The following is a 24,698-nucleotide window of genomic DNA, read 5'->3' on the forward strand; positions in this document are numbered from 1 at the left end:
TGCTTGTAAAGATGCTTGTTGGCCAAAAAGGACATCTCTCCATGTCTTCAAGAAACGTGTAGATTTGGAACGTAGTAGCATGGTTTAATATCTTTACTGATACTGATAATATCTGATACTTTAGTATCAGGTTAAAGGTTGGGCCAGATGATCCCAGAGGTCTTCTCCAACCTGGATGATTGTCTGATTCTAAATACACGTGTATCAGCTGTGTCTATTCAGTACCCCTCCGAGCCAAGAATTATGGGCTGTAACTCTGAAAGCAGTGAGGTATTACAGCTTCCTTAGCTTCCTAACAGTAAGGGCTAAAGCAGCACCATCCCATGCCACAGACTGTTCTAAGCAGGACATAAAGGGGCACCAGGCAAACCTGTATTCTGTTGGCTTAGATGCTGCATGTCCACAGTGCAGCTGCGTGCCTGTGCAGATATGCCTGAGAACTTGTTTTGCTTGCAACATCTTACACAGATTGCCCCAAACGTTCATGCTACCTGTTAGCTTGCTTCCAGCACCCAAACTGCCTTTGGAGGCAGGCAGCTGGAAAAGCTTTAGAGCATTCCTCCCACAAGCTGCCACAGGGCTCCACTGCAGCCCTACCTGGAAAGATGCGGGGGTAAGGTATGTTGTACTGCAATATGGTGTCAGCTCGAGCAGGAAAACTCTAGCACAATAGATGATCCAAAATTAGATTAAAGAAAGACCAGGAAAAAAAATAGCCTTGGAAGGTCTGTCTGCACTAGGATATGAATTTCATGAGGAAATTCAAGAGGAATTGCCAATTATGTTAAAGTGAAAGCCTAACTGTTGGCTCTAAGGGAAATAGTGACTGGGTACCCATGTGATGCTGTCTACATTTGGAGTTAGGTAGCCATTACCAATAGCACAAGTATAATGTAAGTCATATTTCTTTACTATGGATGTCAGAACTGATTTAGGTTTCCCACAATTAGGAGAGCATTTAAAACAGAAGACCAGGCTGGAACATGTTTAGAGTAAGTTTGCTGAGATCTCCTGTAAGGACCTTTAAAAAAGTTCTGAAAAGGTTGGTGTGCTTCCGACTTGCACATAAATCTTGTGCAACAAGAACTCTTACAGCCATTAAAATAGCATAAATTACCACAACCTTTAAAATTACTAGCTTTTCAAAGTGTCTGTCTGCAGCAGTACGTTAGTAGCAGTATGCTACTGTTCATGTAGTAGTTAGTTAAAAATACATCATTAAAGTTACACTAAGAAGAAAAAAAATATTTTTGCAATGCATGCAATTTTACAGCTTTTTAAAACATTCAAAACCTGACAGTGGAACACAACTTCAAGTAATTTGTACTAAATACATTTAACAAAAAAAAAGATTTTTGGCTTAAAAAAGAAATGGATAAGAGACTAATGAGTTAGTAATAGTAAATAGTATGATTTAGAAGGTTGGAAAGCAGTGCGATAAAACAGAACATCTTCTAGAGAAAAGAAATCTCTGTAACTGTGACAAAATACTGGGTTTAAGTAATGTTTGTTTTGTCTCTCCCTCCCCCCTCTGTCACAAACAGTGGAAATTTCTGATTCTGTTCCATCAAACCCGCTGGCAAAAGAGGTGGCCAAGAGATTCTCCACGCCTGATGCTAACCCTGTGTCAACAGAACCAGCCTGGCTTGCGTTAGCCAAAAGGAAAGCAAAAGCCTGGAGTGACTGTCCACAGATCATAAAGTAAACCAATTACGTCTTATTGCTGCCTATTAATTGCTTTCTTTTTATTTATTCAGCTTTTTACACACGACAAACCTGAAAATGCATGTATTGAAGAACTGAAAACTGAACTGATTACCATTTTGCTCTAGCTCACTGTAAAGTGTACTCAAGTCGTATATTCCATTGCTTTGACAAATAGCTAAATGAGGTCACATGCAAATTTCAGAGCCAGTCTCTCAAAAATTCAAGAATGCTCAGATACTGGATGTAAATTTTAGCCAGTATCATCAGAAGGAGCAGAACTTAAGAAGCTCCTTAAATTCTCTGAGTATTTGGTTCTGCAATTTTAGATCTCTGCTGTTAAGTGGAGATCTCAGAAAAGCTTTTCAACACTCCATTGTTGAAAATTTATGCAAGATGCATGTTCCCTTCTCTTATTCCTAAATTTTCTTAAATGTTAAACTGTATGAACTGTCAGTTCTACCTGCTATTTGAAAGCTTCTTACCTAATGAACTTTGGGAAACATTTTTCCACCTGCAAACGATAAATAAGGACCATCCAAATGCTGAGGTAATTTCTTTCATCATAGCATTAACGTATTATGTCTATATTCTCTCACTCCTAGGAAGGAAAACAAAACAATTTATCCAACTTTATAAAAATTACTAGTTAAACAGAAGTCAGAAAGTTTTCAGAAAGAAGCCTCTATTCTCTACAACTACCTGAAAGGAGGCTGCAGTGAGGAAGGTGTTGGTCTTTTTTCCTCAGGTGACAAGCAAAAGGACACAAGGACACAGTCTCCGTTGTGCCAGGGAGGTTTAGATTGGACGTTAGGGAAGATTTCCTTCACAGAGAGGGCGGTCGAGCATTGGGACGGGCTGCCCAGGGCACTGGTGGAGTCCTCATCCCTGGAGGTATTTAAGAGATGTGTGGGTATGGCCCGAAGGGGCACAGTTTACTGGTGGGACTTGGCAGGTCAGGTTGGTGGCTGGACTTGGTGACCTGCAGGGTCTTTTCCAACCTGGCTGACTGTAAGCCAGAGGCAGTGTTTATTCAGGTCGTTTAAGCGCATCACTGGTTCTGTGCTTGGCCATGTTTAAGATGCATACAGACAGCGACTGCAGATTAAAACTTGAAATCAATCATCTGGGACTGAAGTAAGTAAAACTATTCCTGTGCTCCTGTACGTCTAGAATTAGTCTCATCAAGTTCCCACAGGAATAAGATTGCATGACTGGATTTAACTGAAACCTGAAAGCTCAGTCAGTGACATCTCTAAAGTTTTAACTCTGCATTCTTCCTGATTTTACTTCATGTGCAGCTAACTTCCCATGCTTTGACCAAGACAGCCAGCAGACTTCAGAAAGTGTTTTTGTACCTCTCCCAAGTAAGTGCTTACTTACCCCCATCTGGGGTACCTGCTGGGGCAGATTCTTTGTTACTTCTTTGTACCTAAAATAGAAGCGTTCATTCCCAACCTATTACAAAAATGGAAAAAGTCCATCATTTTACTATCCTTAATATCCCACAGAAATAGCTGTGTCTACATTTTTAAAGTAATTCTAGTAAATATACTTGTAACGCTCCTGAGTTTGTTTTTCAGGGAAGTTTTTAAGTTTGAACATCTCCTTGTAATGATAAGGCTCAAAGGAACCTTTAAATCTAAAACATTTTAAAGGGAGATATTTTCGTGAGAATAAGTTGCATCATCATAGATTCACACACATTTCATGGAAGTATTTTAGCCAAACTGCTGTATGCAGCATGAGTAGCAGCACTTTAAATTATGCAGAAAACAGAATGAAACCTGCCATAGCCTCCCATTCCAAAAATCAAAAAGGGCTTGTCCACAAAGTCATTACTGAATACTCTATTTCCTATCAAAGCAAAAAACAAAGGTTCAGTATCATGGTTACAACAGCACAAACACAAAGGATGCATTAGATTGAGTAGCTGTGCAGCAGCAAGACGTTTTTTCTTGTGTCTCTTTTAAGCCATCAGTTTTACTGTTTTATATTTAAAACCAGAATCTCTAAAGTAACTTTTTTTTCTCTTAATATAAGTATTTTAAATGTTTTGTACAGAGATGGGGCAATGCTGTTCTCAAATATTTGGAAAAAGATACTTATCATCTTCAAAGTAAAAATCTCTGCAAGCTTATCTGAGAAAGAATTGGGCCCATTAACGTCTTTGCTCTGCTAGCACCACGAATTAGTGCTGCTTAAGTCTGATTTACACTTTTTTTCTGAGTTTATAAGCCTGCACTATTAGTAATTACAAGAACTAGACTGCCTGAAACCCATCTTCAGGATTATTTCTTGGGACAGGAATCCAGGCAGAAATACAGAGAAGGTGAAGTAAATCAGGATTGAAGTATTCCAAAAAGCATAGCATAATTAGGTGCTATTGTGCATGACGTGATGATGCAATTTTCCAATACAATACACTTACAGCACATAGAAAAGAGCTTTCTTTAAGGATGGTCTTAATCTAAAGCTTCAAAGCAGAAGTTGTTTTCAACTATAAAGGTATCTAGTGTAATAATGGAAACTGTATTCTGTACAGTACTTGGTGGAAACATTTCTAAAGTGTACATGTTTAACAGTGACATTTCATGTTAAATTAACAAAAATTTGCACTAAATACCAATGAAGTGAAGTGTTACTTTGCTTTATCTTTGTTGCAACCATTACTGATAAAGTGTTGGAAATCTGTAAGAAGAAAAAAAAAAAAAGAAACAAACAAAAAAAAACAACAAACCACCAAAACATTACTACTGACTTTAAAACAGCAAAAATGTTTTAAGAACCGAACAAACCACTATGTAGTATATTGTCTCGATTTTTTGTAACTTAAACACATGAAATACCATTTCTTCTGACAAGGTTATATATGATTAACCTCTATGTTCATATAGTAATGTATAAAAACTATAAGATGTATAATTGTGGGGTATTTGTTGTGTACTTTTTTAATTTTTCAAATGTTTTAAAGTGCAATTGTTTATTATACTTATGTCATTTTAATTCTTATTAAACTATAACCCAGTCAAAATTATCTAAGCAAGGGTGTATCAATTCTGTGTTTCCTGTTGGTATCTCTACTTCAGGTTTGCTTTATAACAGACCTTGTAGTGCCACAAGTGTCTTGCTGATGCTTTTCTGTTAACAATAAAATGGAGGAACAAGACATGATGAAGTAAAAAGTAAATGAGAATTTGAAGAGGCTAAGTTAACTCAGGCTGTTAGAATTTAAAGGAGATGGCGCGTGAGAAGGAAATAATAGCTTCCACAAGAGTTCTTGCAGAAGACTTGTAATCAGGAAGACACTCAGAGCTTAAGTGTACTTTTGTCTGCAAATACTCGATCTGCATTACTGGCACTAATTCTTTTTAAGGGGTTAAGGACAACCAAAAAAATCTACACAATCCTTTATTAATAGTTCTCTGTAAATACATTGTAAAGACCATTAATTCAAATTTCTTCAAAAATGATTTGGCAAACATTGACTTGAACACTATACACTTCACCTTGGAACTCGTACAGTAACTTGTCACTGCCATGTAATATATACACACAGCAAAGTACCTGTCCACTTCAGAATAGAGGAAGTAACTTGTGCTGACTTTAATGGAGTTTAAAAGTATATGCCTGGCTGAACTGAAGCCAGGGAGGGCTCAGGCTTGCACAAGATTAATTATGTAGCTTATACAAACTATAACAAAAAGTCATTACTCCCAAGTCCACGGCATGCAGGATATGTACTTAGAAATCATCTGAAAAGTTAGAATCAACAAAGGACTTTGGTTACCTTGCCACGGAATAGAAACCCAGTCAAACCAGATAAACGCCAGCCTGACATATGGAAGAGCCAGGCACAGGCTGGGCCGAAAGCAGCCCGGGGGAGAAGTGAGGCTGGATCCTAGGAAAGAACGTGTTCCTCCCTCACCAAGACAAGCGCGTTAATTCAACTTGCACGGTACTGCACCTTACCCCAGCTTCTCCCAACTGTCTAAGTGCTTGAAGCCCAACTACTACCTATTAATTTCCTACTATACCTGTAAACAGCACAACACTCGTATCCAAACCGTTTGAAACCATTTCTTTCATGAACCTGAGCTGGGAAGTGAGGAAGGGACAGGGCTAGGTGCTGAGCAGCCAGCTTTCGGTCAGTACAGCAAGTCAACGAGCATCACTTACCTGCTCTGGCTGTTGCCGTGGTGCAAAATGCTACCTGAGAAGTCTGCAAAGAGAATCTCTTGTCTTCAGCAAAACAGGCGGAGAGGTAGACAGCACTTGTGAGTTCTTAATGTACAGCTGTAAACAACACAAAGGTAGCAGCCTAACATCCTCATTGTTCTTTTTCTCCTGTTATACACAAATCTAGGCAATAAACATAATCATTTCTACAGCCAACAACAAGCTTTGTTCCCCATACTACAGGGGAAGAGAAAACTTCTCCTGGAAGCTTAGCTACTCCTTCTGCTGTGCCGCTCTTGGCATTCAGGATCCACACCGTGCCATCTGTAGATACTGCTGCCAAAAGGATTTTGTTCTTTAAGTCATTGCTTTGGAAAACAAATGGTGTTGCGTATACACTTGAAGTGGCTTCAAATTTCCACAGTAAATTACCCTCCGTATTACAACAGTAGATAAAGCGATCATGGGAGCCAAAAAATATTTCTTGCTTAGTTAAAGCTGAGATGCATGGAGATGAAAACACCGGTCCATTAGTGGGAAACTGCCAAACCTACAGAAATAACATAACCACCCATTAGCGCAGGTCGGTCACATTTTCAGTATGACAGTAACTCTGTTTTTTTAGTAACTAGTTGTTGACAGGAGAGCATGTTATTTCAAGAGCATAAGAGGTTTCGGTGAGGGCTGGTAAATACTTGTCACATTACAAGTTAAGCTTTACACACAGTAAGTGATAAAAGACTCATTAAACAGATACGCAAGAGTTGCTACCTTCTGTGAGGCACACATAAAATGGACAACTTGGGAAAAGAATACTCTAGGCCCATCATAACCAAATTAGTAATGAAAGTTGTGAATTTATGAATTGTTACCACACTGTAACCACATTATGGTACCAAACCACACTCATCATGGAGGAACTAAAAAAATATTCTCATTTAATTGAATGTGAAGGCTGATATATCGTGCCAGAATTATGATTTGCAGTATCTCTGCCATGATGCCAGTATTTTTTGATAAATAAATACACATTCTAAGAAACCTTAACTTCTGAACAGCCACCACCTATAAAGAGATGCTTTAAACATTCTTGAAAAACTTCAAAAACAAAAGTAAACCCTTTTATTTGTTGGCACTGCCCTGGCACTACCATTTGCTCTGGGTGTATGCTCTAAATTATCTGTTTCTATCTCAGTAATGGACTGGCTGTCGTACTGATTTTCTGCTTTCTCCACTCTATAAAATAAATACATTCTTGCATTTGGTTCTCAAAAAGGTATGTGGTACTCATTAAACCTCAGAAAACAATATTAATAAAGCATCTCATGCAGTGTTTTGTGATGAACATTTAAAAAGCACAAGAAGGCCAACAGCAGCAGCTTTTACCTTTTCTCCAGCGTGAGTGTAACAATACAAGTTTCCATCCACGCATCCAATACAAACACACTTCTCGTTGCAGTGAGGAGAGGAGAAAAGTGGTTTTCCCAGGAAGCTTTTCCAAATCTTATTCCCCGTCACCTGTAAATGGCAGCGTGCAGTATGATGCTTAAGACAACTGTAAGCAGCTGCACAAAATGACCCTTCCTTCACAGCTTGACCCAGCCCTTAAGCAAGAGAGAAAAAAGGCCTCTTCCAACCAGAATGCACACCAGAAGCAAACCTCTAAAAATACTATTCAAACAAAATGTTTAGCACATTCCCTGGGATACTCATTGCTCCCTATTCCACCTTTCTCTTTCTTCCCCTAGGCAAAACAGTAATATTAATAACAAAGCAGTAGTAGTAGCAGTTTCAAGAATGACAGATTCATTTTTAATTCCACTCCCAGCTCCTCAGTATGTGAAAAGGGTCAGTGAAGGAGAGAATATCTTGTAAATAAGCTGTATGAATTATGACTTGCATTATTATAAACTATAAATACTGCAGGAAATGCTGCAACCCGCAATCCATGATTGTCACAATGATCTCCTATTGTTATAAATCACTTGGCATTACAGCTGGAGTTCTCAACTACCTCTTACTCAGAATTAAGAAGAAAAATATTTTCTTATCCACAGCCCACTAGAGCTGCAAAACCACACACTTGTCTACTAACACTAGAGGCAGACGGGAACCACTTAGGTACTACTGAGGAAATGTGGAGCAGGGAAGGTAAAGATGGCCAGGACTGATGTGGGGTTGTGAGAGCTGAACACCACAAATACCGATTTAACTAATAATATAGCGTGTGGGATCAGAAGACTGATTCCAACTTCAGCCTACAGTCAGCATGCAAATTCAAGCAAGTCACTTCAATTCCCTTTGTTACCGGATCCTTTTCTGCAATACAGGAATTGTTATAGTGACCTTGTGTTTAATAATAAGGCTCTCAAGTGAAAAAGATTTCATTGTAACATCAGATCATGTGATTTCCTTCATCAGAAAAGTGCTCTTAACTTCAGAAATGCATTTTGGTTTAACCTAAATTTGAGATTGGGATCAAAAACAAGCAGGCAAACATACATACCGGGTTTACAGCCAGTAAGAGTCCTCCTAGTGTAGCAACATAAATGTGATGTGGAGAAGAACTTAGACAGGGAGAGGAAAACACAGCTCCACCTTCGCAATGCAATTTCCATATACACACCTTTTTCTGTAAGCACAAGAAAAAAAATTACAATTGGAGTTCAAGCTCGGAATGTTTACAAAGACCTTCTAAAGTCAAAGCTTATTAAACAGTGTGTTTACTTACTAATTAGGAAATTTAAGATATAATTCACATGCTATTATAGCAACTCATATGTCATTGGCCAGCTTCTTTTCTAGTAAATACGAGAAAACATGCTAACCAACCAGTAGTATCTCCCCCCCTTGTTCTCCTTCTCCTCTAATCTGCTCTTTCAAAACCTAAGATTCTCTTTCCACCACTAAGCCACAGTGTGGCTTTTTTTTTTTTTTTCCAGCTGGGCACCCTATTCTGAAACATCCACAGGTCGTTCAGTAACTGAGAAGCTCAAGATGTGGCTTCACCCAGGAGCAGGAGAACATCACTAAAACTATTACTACCACATAATCCTAACCCCACTTCCAGCAGGCAAAACTTTTGAGAAAGTTTGATTGGAGTGGTGAGAAGATGAACACTAGTGGAGTATTCATTTGGTGTGCTACAGATAGGGTCTAATTTGGATATTGGCTCTGCTACACAGAAAAGTCAGCCAGTGTGCTCACATAAATATCCAAAGCATACAGGTGCTGGTCATGCGATCCTATGTAGACCAGTCCGTTGGAAGGATCTACAACTGCAGAGCTTTTCACGGTGTCTTCTGTGACAAAAGCCCAGTGGGTTTCTCCATCGCTGCTCTGCAGCACATACACTAAGCCGTCATAACAGCCTGTATCCGACAAAACACAACCGTGGAGGGAAAAAAAGCATAATAAATATTTGTATTTATGCTGTCATTTATGCTTTTAGCTGCATCATTGCTGGAAAGAAGTAAGATGAGTTAGGAGATAGAGTTTCAAAATTTTTTCCAAAGCTGCTCCTCGAAGTTGATCATTCAAACTCAAAGTTGAGTCTGCTACACTCAAAGTTGATCATTCTGTGTGTTCCTTCCAGGTGACATTCAGAATATAGTTATTTCATTGCCTTTCTACCAATTTTTAAGATAATAATATTAGAAGAAAGTAGAGTTGCTGAAAAGGGAGAAGATTTTTTTTAATCCTCTCTCTCTAATTTTCCTGTATGAAAACAAGGATGCTAAAAAAATAAAGTTTGTATGTTTTCTAATGAAAACTATACTTATAGAAACTTTTGATCTTAAGAAACATTCAATTTTGTTGTCAGAGTAAACAATCAAAATAGTAGAAAAAAATGGCAATGTTAGCTTTGCATAAAAACTTCATCATCTGGACGTCTGTGCTCACCAGTGATGTATGCACTCTAGCTAAAAAGATAACACTAAGACGAATAACGGTAACTCTGTTGGCAACAGATCTGATAAAAAATAGAGCACACTGGTCCTAACTGACAAAGTTTATATAAAGTCAGTGCTACACATCAACAGCCAACAGTCCTTAAAATTCACACACAATGATGGATTAAAACCTCCTTTTCCAAACTCATGTTTAAAAACAAGAAGCTACCCAAACACGTCCATGTCACTTATATTTACAGATACATAGTTAAAGGAGATTATTCTTCATAGTTTAATTATCTGGGGCACCATGTAATAACTTCTATACCTATCAATATTCAAAGACACTTTAAGACAGTATCACCTTTCCATACTTTTTTAAAAAACAGCGTAATGGTCACACCTCAATCAACCACTGAAAAGAAACTGAACCTACTGTTTATTCCTTGACAAGGCCTTTCTAATAAATTCACACAAAATCACCCAGAACTGCATAGTATGTTAAGTAACCTCCATAACAGGTTATCACCCTGTATTAACCCGAATTACTTATTACTTCCATTTTTGTTTTACAATAAACTAGTCCTGAAGCAGACATGCAAGTTGATGGATAGGTACAGATGGACGTCATTCAGAGGAAAGAAATAAGGTTCTACGTTACTCATTTCATAATTAGCAGAAAAATGACTGAAACGAAGGCTAAAATAAAAGACATACCGACGATGATGAAATTCCCACACTTGGATATGCAGGCAGAAGATTCAATACGATCTCCAAGGGTCTTCTCCCACTTTATGTCTCCCAAATCTAGATCAATGGCCTGCATTGTGTGAGAGTGAGAGCCAACATATACAGAGGCAGACACTTCATGTTTAAATGCTATTATAACCAATGGCGATGCATCAACACATTTTCTTGTATTCGACTTCCACCTTGTGCATAATGTCAATTCTGCTGTTGTTATGTGACTACATTCTGCATGGAGTTGCTGCACAGAGCTACAGTCAGTTTTATTTGCCTTGTTGGTAACTGTTAAAATTCCATTTTTCTCCATGTCATGCCCTTGCACATGGCTGTTCATTATACTTGGAGTCGCTAAATGCAGAAGGGATGGCTCCACTACTCCTACCTGTGCTGTATTATTGGGTTGCATTAAAGACTTGGTGAAATGCATAGAAAGAAAATGATTTCCTCTGCTCAGCGCAATAAATGAAATTAATCCTGGAACAACCTCAAGATATCTTTCAGATTTCAGTTTACCATATTTTCCATGGATTTCCTCTCCATTGTTCTCTCTTAGTTTTCTTTTCAAAACATTGTCATTATTTATTAGCTGGTCTTCATCTGGAAACACGGTTTTAAGAACATGTGTATAAACCTGTTCGATCGTGCGGCTGAGAATAACCTCCAGGAGTCCAGGCACAGCTCTGCCTACGAGCACCTCAATTTCATCATAAAATTGAAGAGCCTTTAAGGAGTCTCCACCACTGTGAAGAAATACTGCGTCTCTAGAAATTCCACTGGAATCACCTAGGAAACCCAGAACAGACTAGAGAAAAGAAGGAAAAAGATAACAGTTCATGAATCTTCCACCACGTCACAAAGAAAAGCTTAAGTCAGGTAATATTCTACTGAATACCCAGAAGTCCCACTAAAAATTAACAGGAACTGAGGAAAGTCAGTTCCTCTGAAACTTTGCAGAGATACTGACAGAATATGAGCTGGGAAGGAACAGGAGAAGGTGGGAACAGGGAGGTACTAGTTCAATACTACACTTTCTTTTGCTCATTTCCAATTCTACAGTATAAGGAACTGAAGCAGAATGTGCTGAAGCAGAATTTTCGTTGGCTATTTTCAATCTCAATACCATTTACTAATGACACCTACACTATTTTTCAGATAAAATATAGATGCCTTTAGATAAAATTGGTTTTTAGTAAGATTTATATAAACCAGTATCTTTTGCTTTTGAATGATTTAAGTAACCTATTTATCTACATTCTTTTGAAGCTATAACCCCTTCCAATTCACAAAGGATTATAGATTCAGCATTGTTATTACAACAAACAGCAATTATTACATGTCTTCCGTCACTGCATTCCCTGCTTCCTAAATCTAGTTAAGAAGTCCCAAACCTCTGTTTTTGGAGGCTGCATTCTACTGTTCAAACTAGATCTAGGGCACGTCCCATCCCCTCGGTTATATTTCTATAGCCACCAATACAGTTAAGTATCAGCACAGGCACAGCAAACTGCATCACCAACTTCCTTCTGCATGTATGTATTCAAGTCCTAGCCACAGCAGATCAGGTGAAACTTAGGAGTATACCTTTCAAAAAAATCTAATACTGTTTGGTGTCACATTTGAGTACTTTGAAAAATAAGCCTTTACCAAAGAAGTTTAGGAACAATACAGTGAGACGGTCCAAGAGATAATTACACAATTGTGCCACCTATTTAAAAAAAGACTCTTCAGTTCGTAATTATCGTTAGAAATAAGAAACTCTACTAACACAGTAGCTATTTTGTACAAAATTTCCACGTCCCAGTTCCTTGTTTCCCTTAGGGATACCTTACTTGGCAAGTGAAGCAGTATTCAAAAAGCTACTGACAGATTACATCCTTCCTATGCTAATTGCTGATACCTTCACAGTCTGCAGCTTTATCTGATACAGAAACATAAATGAATCCCTCCTGGCCATTACAGAGCAACTATATTTAAGTATTAACTGAACAGAAAGAGCTGTAATACTTGAATGTATAGGCAGCAAGAATGTTCTGGCTGCATTAGTCATACTTCTTAAAACTGTTTAATTCCTGACACATGTATAATGATCCACTTGCAAAGATAAAAAGGCAGCTCAAAATACTACCTTCCATAAATACTGCAATCTTTCCCACAATTCCTCTGCGCCATTCAGCTTACTGTCACGCCTTCTGGAGGTTAGATGGTTGTGGTAAATCTTGTTCAGTTCAGATATATCAACTTTGCCTTTGTAGAAAATAAAGTATGATTTTTTTCATTGCTTTTCAGCATTTACACTTCCAAAGCTTGTTCTCCCCAAATAGTTGTCTTACTCTCTTACAGGCTTACACTCAACTGCACTTTTTTTTTTTTTTTTTTAATCCAGTCAATTAACTACACTCAACAGAACCCAACAAGGTTTTTGAAAATTTACTGTAGCCTCCCGCGTAATCCCATTTTCAGTGCCGGATCTTTCCCTGAGAGAAGTCAGGGTTCTGTCACAGACTGCAACAGAAGTGACTGAGAAAAAAAAAAAAAGTGCAGTTTTAGTACTAAATTGATTTTACTGCTACTTTTTGAATCTTGAATGAAACATTATCAAGAACACATAATACATGGTCAAGATTTCCTACTAGGTGTTAGGTGTTATCTGGTCCGTGTGTTTAAAAAGTATGACAGTGGTCATTAAAGAACGGGAAAAAAAAAGAATGGAGACCATTCAAGTATGTGGCAAGGGTACTTATAGTTTCACTTACCATGTGATGTTAAGGGCAAAGATTTAATCCGTACAAGCTCATCCGGAATTGCGTGAGCTGGCAGACATTTCTGAAGTTCTTGAAGGGTTTCTCTCTCTTCTAAATCACCACTGGGCACAACAAATAGGATAAGTTTTTCCTGCTGATACCAGGTCACTGCACAAGCTTCTACCTGACAAAGATCTTCAGCAGCCTGTAATTAAAAAATATTATTTTTGTTTTGAAATGTAGTTTATCAGAAGACCATGCAAGCACTGCAGTAAACCATTTGAAATTTTTCATCTGCATATACAGTTTTCAATTCTGTTGGAATAAAACATACAATAAAATAGATTTCTAAGAATACAAAACCAAACTCCTCCCTTCTAGGTACCTCTATTACATGACTAGGTTTTTGATACTACATCCTCCTAATTTCTTCAAGACTTCTAAAAATCATCTGAAAATGAGTACATACAGATTTCTGGTAGTAATGATGCATGAGCATTATCCCTGCTCTTCTGTACTGGCATACTCTACTCATTAGAATCATAGAACCACAGAACCATTTAGGTTGGAAGAGACCTCTAAGATCACCCAGTCCAACCTTTAAGCTAGCACTGCCAAGCCCACCACTGAACCATGGGGCTAAGCTCCACATCTACACGTTTTCTGAAGACTCCTAGGGATGGCAACTCAACCACTTCCCCAGGCAGCCTGTTCCAATACTTCACACCCCTTTCAGTGAATAATTTTTACCTAATATCCAACTTAAATCTCCCCTGGCACAACTAAAGGCTATTTCCTCTTATCACTTAGGGCTTAGGAGAAGAGCCCCACCTCACTATAGCCTCCTTTAAGGTAATTGGAGAGAGCAATGAGGTCTCCCCAAGCCTTTTCTCCAGGCTAAACAACCTCAGCTCCCTCAGCCACTCTGCATAACATTAGATGTTATATTACCTGCTGCAAACATTCAATATTAAAACGTTTGCCATGACGTTTAATCTGATTGTCTTTCCGACCCAAGAAGACCATCTGTGCGTTCTGCACTCTTACAAAATCCCCTGTTTCTCTCATTGTTCCCGGGGGTACAGTTATCTCATCATCAAGAAAGCAGATTCGTTCTTCACCACCTACACAAGAAAAGACTGTGGTCATTATTAAATGGCTAACTGTAAATGAAATTATTATGAAAATACTGAGTGTTTTATTAAATTATCCTAAATGCTAGCAAGCATTATAAATAGCAAAAGTTTATCATCAATGTCTAAACTTCTACACTGTACCAATTGCCCTATACAGTTAATTCAGTTACAACATGTAAATTATTACAGCTGAGCATCAAAATTGCAAGCAGGAAAAAAAGATAATCAGTATAATGAAAGCAGCATGCAGATAAAATGGTGATAATTTCCTGTCCATCATTCCAACAACCTAAAATGCCATCAAGGTTCCCAGCCCACGTGGAATTTACAGTGTTACATTAATCTGTTTATTAGAGATAGGCACCAAGTAAAAAAAAAAAATCAACATATTACTAAAACCCAATTAGGAAAAGTATCTTAGAAGAACAAAAAATATAAAATAACCTATAAATACTTGTCCCTCGCCTTCTAGAACTGCAGAACCGTTGTCGTCTCTGATCTCAACTGTTGTTCCAAGGAGTGGTGATCCCAAAGGTACAGAGAAATCAGTCCTAAATATATTGAAGAGAGAAGCAGTAAAAATCTTTTCCTTTCTGAACACAAAACAACCATTCCAGGAATTATGTAACACACAGTCTTTTAAATGTTTGGTATCAGGGCAAAAGTAGATAGTTGGGGCTTCTTTCTACAAATATTTATTCTTAAAAAACTGCTTTATTTGTTCAAAATTAAAAACTTCATCAATGTGCATGGGTTTCATTATCATATTCAAAAAACACCCAAAGAATGATAGAAAATAAGGCTTAATGGATCATGAAATCCCTTGAGAGTACCTTGAGTTTCTGCCAGCTCTTAAGTCCCCCTGGTTGAACCTCTATCACGTTCAACCATTATGAACAAGCACTTTCTAATTCATTCTTTCCCTACCCTAGTTTGAGCTTTTATTCTTGTTGGTTACTGATATTGTGTCAATGAATACAGATGACTCTTCCAGAAAAACCTGAAATAAAAGGAACAGTAATTTCAATATCATGTATCTTAGTACAGAATTCTTCCACCGAACTGCAGACCAATTCATTCCTTTCCCTTCATTCTCCAGCTCAAGCACTTTCCAAAACCTCATTCATTGAACACAGACACTACTTCTGAGTGAAAATAGAGAATAATATATTTTTTTCAGTAAAATTAAAAAAAAAAAAGAGTAACTTGAAATAATTTTGGTAATATATCAAGTTAGGCATGTGGTTCAGCTCAACTTTGAGTTAAAGTCTCATATTTGAACCTAATACTCTTGTACAATTCCTGCTATTTAGGCTGTTGAAACGTCTCCTTTTTTCTGATCAGTCAACGAATGCTTTATTGTGTGTTAGCCAAAAAGCACTCAAATTTTGTATTTTTTTTGCCAAGTGGGGATCTTTTTTCCTTGCTCTGCTCAGCTTCAAAATACAAAGACTTGGCAAATAGGCAAGAGAAAGCATCCCTGATATTCAGCATGTTTACCCCACACCATGGGAAAGTCCCAATGAAAATAAAAAACCAAAACAAAGTAAAATATAGCAACTACAAACAAACAAAACAAGATTACTACGTATATATAAAACAGCAAAATTAAAAATAAATTCATTATTTTTAAGAGACTTGAGATTAGATGTTTAGTTTTGCCAAACATATCTAAAAAACAGGGGAGACAGACCAATAATGCACTAACTTTTCTGCTGATTTTTTGATATTCTAGCGTTCTCTAGAAACTGTGCCAGGTTTTATCATTTAGCTAGAAAAAGTAACAGACCACTGCACTCCAATTGTCCTACCAATACTAAGAAGTGAAGAAGACATAAAACCATCTGTCCTGTTTTTGGTCCTGGGCTGCTTACATGTTTACTGCAAAGGAACTGTAATTCCCTTGGCAGTGACACTTAGAGGGAACACGCTGCAATGTGAAGAGTGAGAGACAACAGTCACAGACTATAAAAATTTTCAGCCATGCACCTGCACCTTAGTTTGAACTGAAAAATGACAGATTATCTATCTCTGGAGAACAAACTTTGAGTAAGAAAAACAGTTTCACTGAGGAGAAGGCAATGTTTGAACTCAGAGAAACCAGAATGAAACACTAGAATCAGAAAATTTCAGTGCTGTAAAAGATCTCACGTTTTCTGCAGAACAGGTATCTAATAACAGGCCACATTTCATCGTTTTTAGGACTCCATGCTTATTCAGTAGGAATTTTGCAGGAGAACTTGACAACAGTTTATGACCATCCACCATTTTCAGTCTTCCGTTGTTAAAGCACCAGGTTGATATATCACAGCATTTGTCTGAAACATCCATTTCCTGAGATGTGTCTAACCGAAGTCACATGTGTAGCACCATGCCAGGGAATAATTACACATTTCAGAGAGCAAAGAAAACACTGAGCTAACTCAAAGAACCTCTCATGGCCTTGACACTCCTGCAACTCTCTTTATGAAATACAATGAACAAAAAAAGTCTTTAATTGAGTGAAAATAGCATAGTGCTAAATGATGAAAAGAAAGTACTTCTGGAAGTCCAACTAAAATGACTGAAACCTTGGGTGAACCACTTTGTACAAATTTCTGCCATCCGTACTTGTCAAGTAACATCAGTGGGATCATTTGCTGAACAGTGTATTATCCTATGTCAGAAAAAAAGTTACTAGTCTCCACTTCTTTGTTTGTGGAGTTTTAAAACTGTGGGTAAAAGCACTGTAGCAGTATGAACTACTCATATCTATTGATTACACTTGAAAGTCATCTCTGAGTATTTTTGCTTCAGATAAGTAAATCTCAGAAGCAACTTTCTAAACTTGACAGAACTAAGCCATGAACGTATCTTTGTTCAGAGGCTATGATTAAGACTTAAAGAGCCTCATTTTTCTACTCCCACTGACAGCTCGATTAGGCTTCTGTTTGAATATGCAAGATCTCACTGGAAAGGCTTCACGAGGAGTGAGAGTAGGGCTAACTGAAGTTGCTAACAGATTGGGTGGGAGCTATTTGCCTGCAGAGGTGCAACACAAAGCCAGTACCACCAGAGAGCACACCCTGGCCTAGGCCAGTCCAGGTCCACCAGTGGGAACACAGGCTGGGATGAGGAAGAAGTCTAGACAGAGAGACGACCACAACAGAGACCATCACAACACACTGTGTGAAGCAGTGCTACAAGTATGCAGGATTTCAGGCTGAAGTTTTACGGTTCAAACATCAACTCAACAACTACTTTTACTTGAGGGGGCTGTAACGATGTAAGAAATGGTCAGATTTGCCTATTTCTACATTAAAAACATATGCAACTTCTACCAGCATAAACACCGATGAGGACTCAAGTAGCCCTGGAAACAAGAGATCTGGGTTTCATTTCTACTGATTTTATCATTCACACACCAAGCCATGAAAACAATGAAATGTCCTACCTAAAATCAGCACTAAAAACCTCTTCAGGAATCTTGTAGCAAGTGGCCCAGCTTGACACTTCCGTGATACCGTACAGATTAAAAATACTTGTTCTGTTCTCCTGGTGCTTCCAAGTTTTCAAGAGACTCAGAATGGGAAAGGCTTCACCACCAAGGGCTAAGACTCTGAGTGAAGTATCTGCAGCCAACACCGTTGATTTAATAATGTGAGCTCCAAACCTTCTGAGAAGTGTTGGTGTTGCCTGAATGATTCATGTTAAAAAAAAAAAAAAAAAAGAGAAACACCTATTGCTTTTTTTTCCATATGTGTCCTCTTCCTGCTTTATATTTACTACCACATTTATGTTGTGCATCTATTTAACCTTAATCTCTGTACAGTAGATGGCATCAACCATCAGATGTCAGTATAGACTGTGCTGCTGTTGTGCAAGGTTTTGTATATTGTGTGAAGCCCTTAATGAGTACTATCAGCACCAATTTACATTCTTCTGCAGAGTTTCTGCTTTACCTAGCTTTACGAAATACTTTATTACACCACCAGGTAAAAGGCCAAGATTATTCAACCACGCTTGATACTCACAACTTCAAGTAAATATCCCAAAAATGAATTTTAAAGCTATTAAAAATGAGATGACCCAACACAGAAGGGACAAATGAAGCCTCATATAAGCAGGCGGCCTGAAAACAAGAAATGTTGCTGGGGAATCATTCTATTTCTCTCATTATTGTAAAACAAATAAATAAATAATAAATTACTAATATTTTATCATCTTATCAATGCACTATTTCTGTTGTATTTTCAGTACAGAGACTACCACTAAAATTAAAAAATTTTTTGAGGAAAGCCTCCAAGATCAAGTCTATTACACGGTGCTAACATGTTTCTAACAGCTTACACCATAATTTAATTAATTCTTAAGAATTAATGGATTCTTAAGATGGATGTTGGTTTTATCTTCAGTTCATTGCTTTCTGTTGCAAACTGTGATGCTTCCTTCAAATGGTAATTTGCCAAAGGGCTAACATTTTACAGAAAAAGGATGACCTCCTCTCTCCAGGAAGAACACTACTACTGTTACTGTTTAGATTGATGAAAAAGTAACACACACTAGGAAAGGTGAGAAGTCAAACACTGAAAACAGTCATCTTAGGTGTTGCCTACCTGCAGCACTGTCACATGGTGATGGCGAAACAGAGCAGCAGACAGCTCCAAAGGCATCATTTTAATGGTGTTTGGGACTACGAGAATCGAGGCTCCACTGGTCAGCGCAATGAACAATTCAACCACAGAGGGGTCAAACGTTAGAGGAGAAGCCAGGAATAGCACGTCGTCTGGTGTGATCTCAAATATGGATCTGAAACAAGAAAGCCAGGAATTACAAACCTGATGAGAGTTGCTATAAAATCAACTAGAAGAGCAGCACGAAAGAGATTCCTGACTTTAGCAATGCCAAGGGGCTACAGATTACTCTGAATATGTAGGCATGCTGCCTGAATATTTAGACCAGACAATTTCAGCAAGAGCTCCTGTATCAAGAACGTAACTATTGATATAAACTAATAAGGTCCTTTTACAAGTTTATCCACCACATTACACACCAATACAGCATGCTGAAAGATCTGTTTCAACTAATGGGTGCTCATTTAAAAAACAAACAAACAAACAAAATGTTATTTCCCATAAATAGATTTTCTAGAAATTATTAAATAGAACAGAGAGGAACCCAAGGGGACTAAAAAGGAATTAGAATTTAAAAACTACAAAAAAAAAAAAATATATATATATATAATTGTGAATGAATAATTAACTTTGTTATCTATTTCTTTTAAGCAGCAAACCAGCAATACAATATTTCCAACAGCATATTATTTTAAGTACACCCATAAAAATAAGTAAAACATATTTAAAAACAAATATATTAAAAAATCATTATAAACTTACTTTAATAATAATTTAAACTTACTTTATATAAAAATATAAACTTACTTTAATAATAATAATTTTTAAAAGTTTAAATAACACCAAGAGAAATAAAACTTTGAAAACTATTTTGAAACAGAAACACCCACTGAGAAATCTGAAAAGCAAGGGAAGGAGGAGGAAGTGAAACAGTGTTAGCAAAGACCCAATACACATCCCTCTGAAGTGCTTAGAGAGTCCCTAAATAACAAATTTGTAAAAGCTTTTAAAGGAAAAAATGGAAACCACACGTACTTAAGATGCTGAATATTTGGCACTATACATTTATGAGGTACTCTGACAATCTTGGGGGTCCCGGTAGTTCCTGATGTATGCAAGACGTAGGCTAAAGAGCAGTTCTGGCCAACATCCATGTATCCTCCTTCTGATGTTTTTACTTTGAGCTGCTCTGGGCAAACAGTATTTCCTGGCTGTGAGTTACCCATAGCCTTGAAAGGTTCATATTTACTGTTCACATTGCCTGCTTGTGAATTTACATCAGTATTGCTCCAGCTCGTTTGGAAGAGAGTTAAACCCATATGTTCTACTGCAGAAGAATTGCAGGAAAACCAACCAGCGTGGGACATCTGGAATTTCTATAAAATAAAACGAACAATTTAGACAGCAGAACTCAGGATGTGCTGTTGTTCTATCGTGTATAATGAAATATGAAACATTTTTCACAAATAACCTGTGATTTTTCACCCCTTTGTTTTGGAGGACTTGCACCTGACAGTTTTAAGCTTATATGTTTGTATATTAACTATGAGTAAACCCAGACTTTATAAATGAGAAAAAACAATTACCTGGGCAAATAGTGAAAAGGAAAAACATACTGAAGAATTCCACAGAGGACAAATTTTTTTTTTTAATGGGGAGAAGCACTTTGTACTTCTAATTTTAAAGATGTACTTTTCTGAATGAAAGCCTCGTCATGAAAAAAAAAAACAAAACAAGCCCAACCAAGCTTATAGAAACAGAATACTAAATGAAGAGCTACACATTTTTAAATCGCATTTGATGCTTCTGCAGAAGCCTGAACACTTACCTTTATTTTGTCATTCTCAACAAGAATATATCGAAGATTGCTTTTCCTTATGAAGTATGTGGATAAAACTGGTGGTGCATCTGGATCAACAGGAGAGTAAGCAGCTGGAACCTGCAGGATTCTAACAAGACAAAAACGTTGTAAATAAATAAGTAAAAATCCACAGAGAAATGAAAATTCTAGGAAAATCCATCTGAATTTAACTAAGATTTTTTTGTAACTGTAATTTGTACCCAGAGTCAGAAAATTTAGTTATAACCTGACTTTTAAATATTTTATTAGAAACAAAGTATGAAACAAATTATAATCAGTGTTGCCTTTTGGCATTTTACAGCAAGGAAAAATATTAGAGAGAGAGAAAAAAAATGCTAAATTCTTCTTGGCCAAGCAGGTTGGTGATGACAAGGGTAACAGTGACGTAACAGCACCATGATTTTGGAACTTCTGCTATAGACTCTGGACAGAAGTACAAGCATTCAATTATACACCTGCAACAAACTTTTTTTTTTTAAAAAAAAGGTGTACATACTGAATACAGTTCCTATTCTCAGTAAACAGTCCGGTAGAAGAAAATTCTGTGAACACATCAGAACTTTTTTCCCTAATAAATAGAGGAACACTTAAGTGTCATTCTGCTCTCATCCACGTTATAGTTTCAACTGTTGTTTACTGCAAGCACTCCCTCTAGTGGCTCATACTTGAGTTTATTAACTCCACGGGATTAAAAATAAAAATTAGTAACTAAAATATGAAGTTTCCATAAATCTTCTAATTTCATCTTAGGCTGGGTTCCCATGTCCAATTAGGTATACTACCTCATTGTGCAAGTGATTTATCACTGTAATAATGACAAGATCCTGAAGAAAGGCTTGGAAACTGCAGTGCTCTGCCTATTGGAATCAATACCCATTTGAGCCTGCCCTGCATTATATATAGCAGTTAATTACTCCGTGAGGATCGCTTTAAAAAAAATCAAAATACTCTGCCAGTTCCCAAGCATATGACAAAAGAAATGTGTGTTGCTGCCCAGTGCATTGGGGCACAGAATAAGCCAGGATGGATGGGGCTACAGGCTGCCCAGTACAACCTGCTACTCCAGTGGGGTCAGCCCTGAGGCCCTTGTGCAGGACTTTGTCCAGTCAGATCTTGAACATCTCTGAGGACAGCGCCTGCCCAGCCTCTCTGAGCCACCCACTCCACTGCTGGACCAGGAAAAAAGTGTTTCCTTGTTAGTGAGGAAGATCCTTGGCACTTCTGGAAGGTTTACGATTATAGCACTCAGTTGATTGAGATCTTTATAGTCAATTGTGATCTATCTTCTTATGCTACTGTGTATTTTAGGTGCAGTGTGACAGCAGGAAAATACCAACATACACCTCAGAAGGAAAGCTGCTGCAGTACACATCAGCTGAAGAAAATATCCTTGGGATGCTAAGATACTATGCTACATTTCAATTACTATGAAACATTTCAATTTCCTAGCCATTAAGTAATCAATGTCTCTTTAGAGCTGCATTGCCAATTAACTTCTGCAACACTCCTGTAATGGAACTGTACCTACAGACTTATTTAGCTTAAAACGTGACAATTGTTTTCAAGACTTTATTTTTGGCTAGCAAGACAAGAATGCCTTAAAAAAAATGTATACCTGTTTTTGAATAGGAATTTATTGTGTTAAGTCCATTTTTAAACAAGTACAAAGATAGTCAATAATAGCTGATATTTCTATAAATATACTTAACCATACATTAAAAAGAATTACATACACTTTAGATCAATGAACTTAAGATTCAATAAACCTTGACATAGACTTTTCAAAGACTAAATGTAATACTGCAATCTTTTTCCTTTAAGATTGCAAGACCCCAGTGCCTCTGGACTGTTAAGGAATGCTAAAAAGAAACAAAAAAGCAAGCATTTCATCTGCAGCAAAACCAACTAGTAGGTACTGCTTATGGTATTACTACATTTTTGTTGATATTAAAAACATAAACAGACTGAAAATTTACTTGATAGAGTTGACCACTAGAAATATAATACAGAATTCAAACCGTTACCCTAAGATCCAAGAGGGTAAGTTTATTCCTGGATAGCAGTAAAGGCCTATTTCACATTTTCCTTGGTGACTGCAGTGCTTTTGAAGGAAAGCTGTTAACTCCGTGGCAAGTTTAACCACTGTTGTGTATGTGTAGAAAATTGGAGGCTCATCATTGCACGGATCAAACCAAACTGCTTTTCTATCTGAGTACAGGCTAGCTGCCTGGTTCACCATCTCCTGAAGAGTCATCCCAGCTGCATTTCTTCAGGAGCCCTGGAAGATTAACAAAGCAGACTACATTGTCATCTCCTATTTCATATACACACACACACACACACACACACACGATGGTATATTAATCAAATTACATAAATACACAAAACAGTACCAAACAGAAAAAAAAAAAAACAAAAACCTTCTCATTTAACTGAAAACACAGTGCTTCATCACAACACCTTATACTGCTAGAACGTAAAGATTAACATTTTAATCATACACCATGGGTCTCGTGCTTAGGAGCATAGTAATTCACTTAGATTTAATTACAGATGTAGTTTGCTCCTCATCATCACATCTTTATAAATAAAGCTAGGCACAACTAAAGTATTAATTTTAGTAATTCATAGAATCGTTAAGGCTGTAAAACACTTCCTAGATCATCTGGTCCAATCATCCCCCTACCAATGTCACCCACTAAACCATGTCCCTAAGCACCATGTCCAACCTCTCCCTAAACACTCCCAGGGACTCCACCACTTCCCTGAGCAACCCGTTCCAATTTCTGAGAATAAACGTCTCCCCATTTCCAACCTGAAACTCCCCTGGCACAACTTGAGGCCATTCCCTCCAGTCCTATCACTATTTACCTGTGAGAAGAGGCCGACCCCCAGCTCCGCACACCTTCCTTTCAGGCAGCTGCAGCGAACACTGAGGTCTCCCCTGAGCCTCCTCTTCCCCAGACTAAACACCCCCAGCTCCCTCAGCCGCTCCTCACAGGACTTGCGCTCTAAGCCCTGCCCCAGCCTCGTAGCCCTGCTCCGGACACGCTCCAGGGCCTCAACGCCGTAAGCTGACCACCAGCTTTACTAGCACAGGGAAACGCCGTTCACGCAGCGATCCCAACAGGTGACCCCTGAGCCTCTACCAGCACTGCTCCCTCAGGAGCGCATCCCTGCACCGCGGGGCCCTCCCGCCCGGCCCGCCCCAGTGGCGGAGCAGCCAGCTCCGCCTTAAGCCCCCCGCTGTGTCCCCCCCGCACCCCCACCCGCCCCCAGCCCCGCGGCCGGCGCGGATCGGGCGCCCCCAGCCCCAGCCCCGCGGCCCCCAGCTCCCACCTCAGCCAGCAGCCGCCTCTCGCCACCTCCTAGCAACCGAATGACAGCGCTTCTGATTGGTGGGACTGCTATAGCTCTAGACGACTCCCCAGTAACGCGCGCTTTCATTGGTCAGTTTCTGTCGCACGCTTCAGGCATCCGAAAGCGGCGCCCGGCCAGCGCGGGGCGGCGCCATTTTGTCATGTGAGGGGGGGGTACACCGGTGAGTGCGTTCAGCCCTGCTGGCCCTCCCCGGCAGCGCCTCCTCAGCGATGAGAAAGGCGCAAAAAGACGATGGGAGACCCTCGGGGCGGAGGGTGGGCTGAGGGGTGCGGAGTGGCCCGGCCTCGCCATTCGCACGCTGCTTGTGTCCCCCCCCGTCCATGCAGAAGATGGTACGGGCGGCTGGGGGCGCTATGGCGGCGGGAAGGGGGCGGCCGCCATTTTGTCCAGGGGCGGCTGGGGGGGGGAGCAGTGCGTGCTGAGGGGCGGCGGGGTTGGCAGGG

At 38.7% G+C, this 24,698-nt stretch overlaps 2 protein-coding genes across 15 annotated transcripts in view; one reads left to right on the forward strand and one right to left on the reverse strand.

Moving 5' to 3' along the window:
* CRACD (capping protein inhibiting regulator of actin dynamics) overlaps positions 1–4,452 on the forward strand; it is a 122,739-nt gene extending 118,287 nt beyond the window's left edge. For all 9 annotated transcript variants that reach the window (XM_084517850.1, XM_084517844.1, XM_084517851.1 and 6 more), the window contains one exon: positions 1,545–4,452. In XM_084517850.1, the coding sequence (XP_084373976.1) occupies positions 1,545–1,705 (161 nt within the window). In that variant the 3' untranslated portion in view covers positions 1,706–4,452. The remainder of the gene's footprint in view (positions 1–1,544) is intronic.
* On the reverse strand, positions 3,100–24,372 carry AASDH (aminoadipate-semialdehyde dehydrogenase). 6 transcript variants are annotated; one of them, XR_014692589.1, is made up of 16 exons: positions 24,214–24,372; positions 22,899–23,152; positions 20,842–20,962; positions 20,049–20,389; positions 18,996–19,188; positions 17,834–18,075; positions 14,845–14,951; positions 14,216–14,388; positions 13,277–13,469; positions 12,649–12,767; positions 10,494–11,325; positions 9,091–9,254; positions 8,390–8,515; positions 7,270–7,401; positions 5,884–6,433; positions 3,100–3,162 (listed from the first exon to the last, which is right to left on the reverse strand). XR_014692589.1 is itself a non-coding variant. In XM_084517856.1 (15 exons), the coding sequence occupies exons 2-15, from the start codon at positions 23,126–23,128 to the stop codon at positions 6,035–6,037; spliced, it is 3,351 nt and encodes a 1,116-aa protein (XP_084373982.1). In that variant the 5' UTR covers positions 23,129–23,152; positions 24,214–24,372; the 3' UTR covers positions 3,293–6,034. The 6 variants fall into 6 exon arrangements, 4 of the variants coding, with proteins under 4 accessions (XP_084373982.1, XP_084373979.1, XP_084373980.1 ...); XM_084517856.1 differs by lacking the exon at positions 3,100–3,162 and having other exon boundaries at positions 3,293–6,433; positions 14,866–14,951; XM_084517853.1 differs by lacking the exon at positions 3,100–3,162 and having other exon boundaries at positions 3,293–6,433.
* Between the last annotated feature and the right edge of the window lie 326 nt (positions 24,373–24,698).

This window comes from Aythya ferina (assembly GCF_964211825.1).
Source record: "Aythya ferina genome assembly, chromosome: 4".
Taxonomy (NCBI): Eukaryota; Metazoa; Chordata; class Aves; order Anseriformes; family Anatidae; genus Aythya; species Aythya ferina.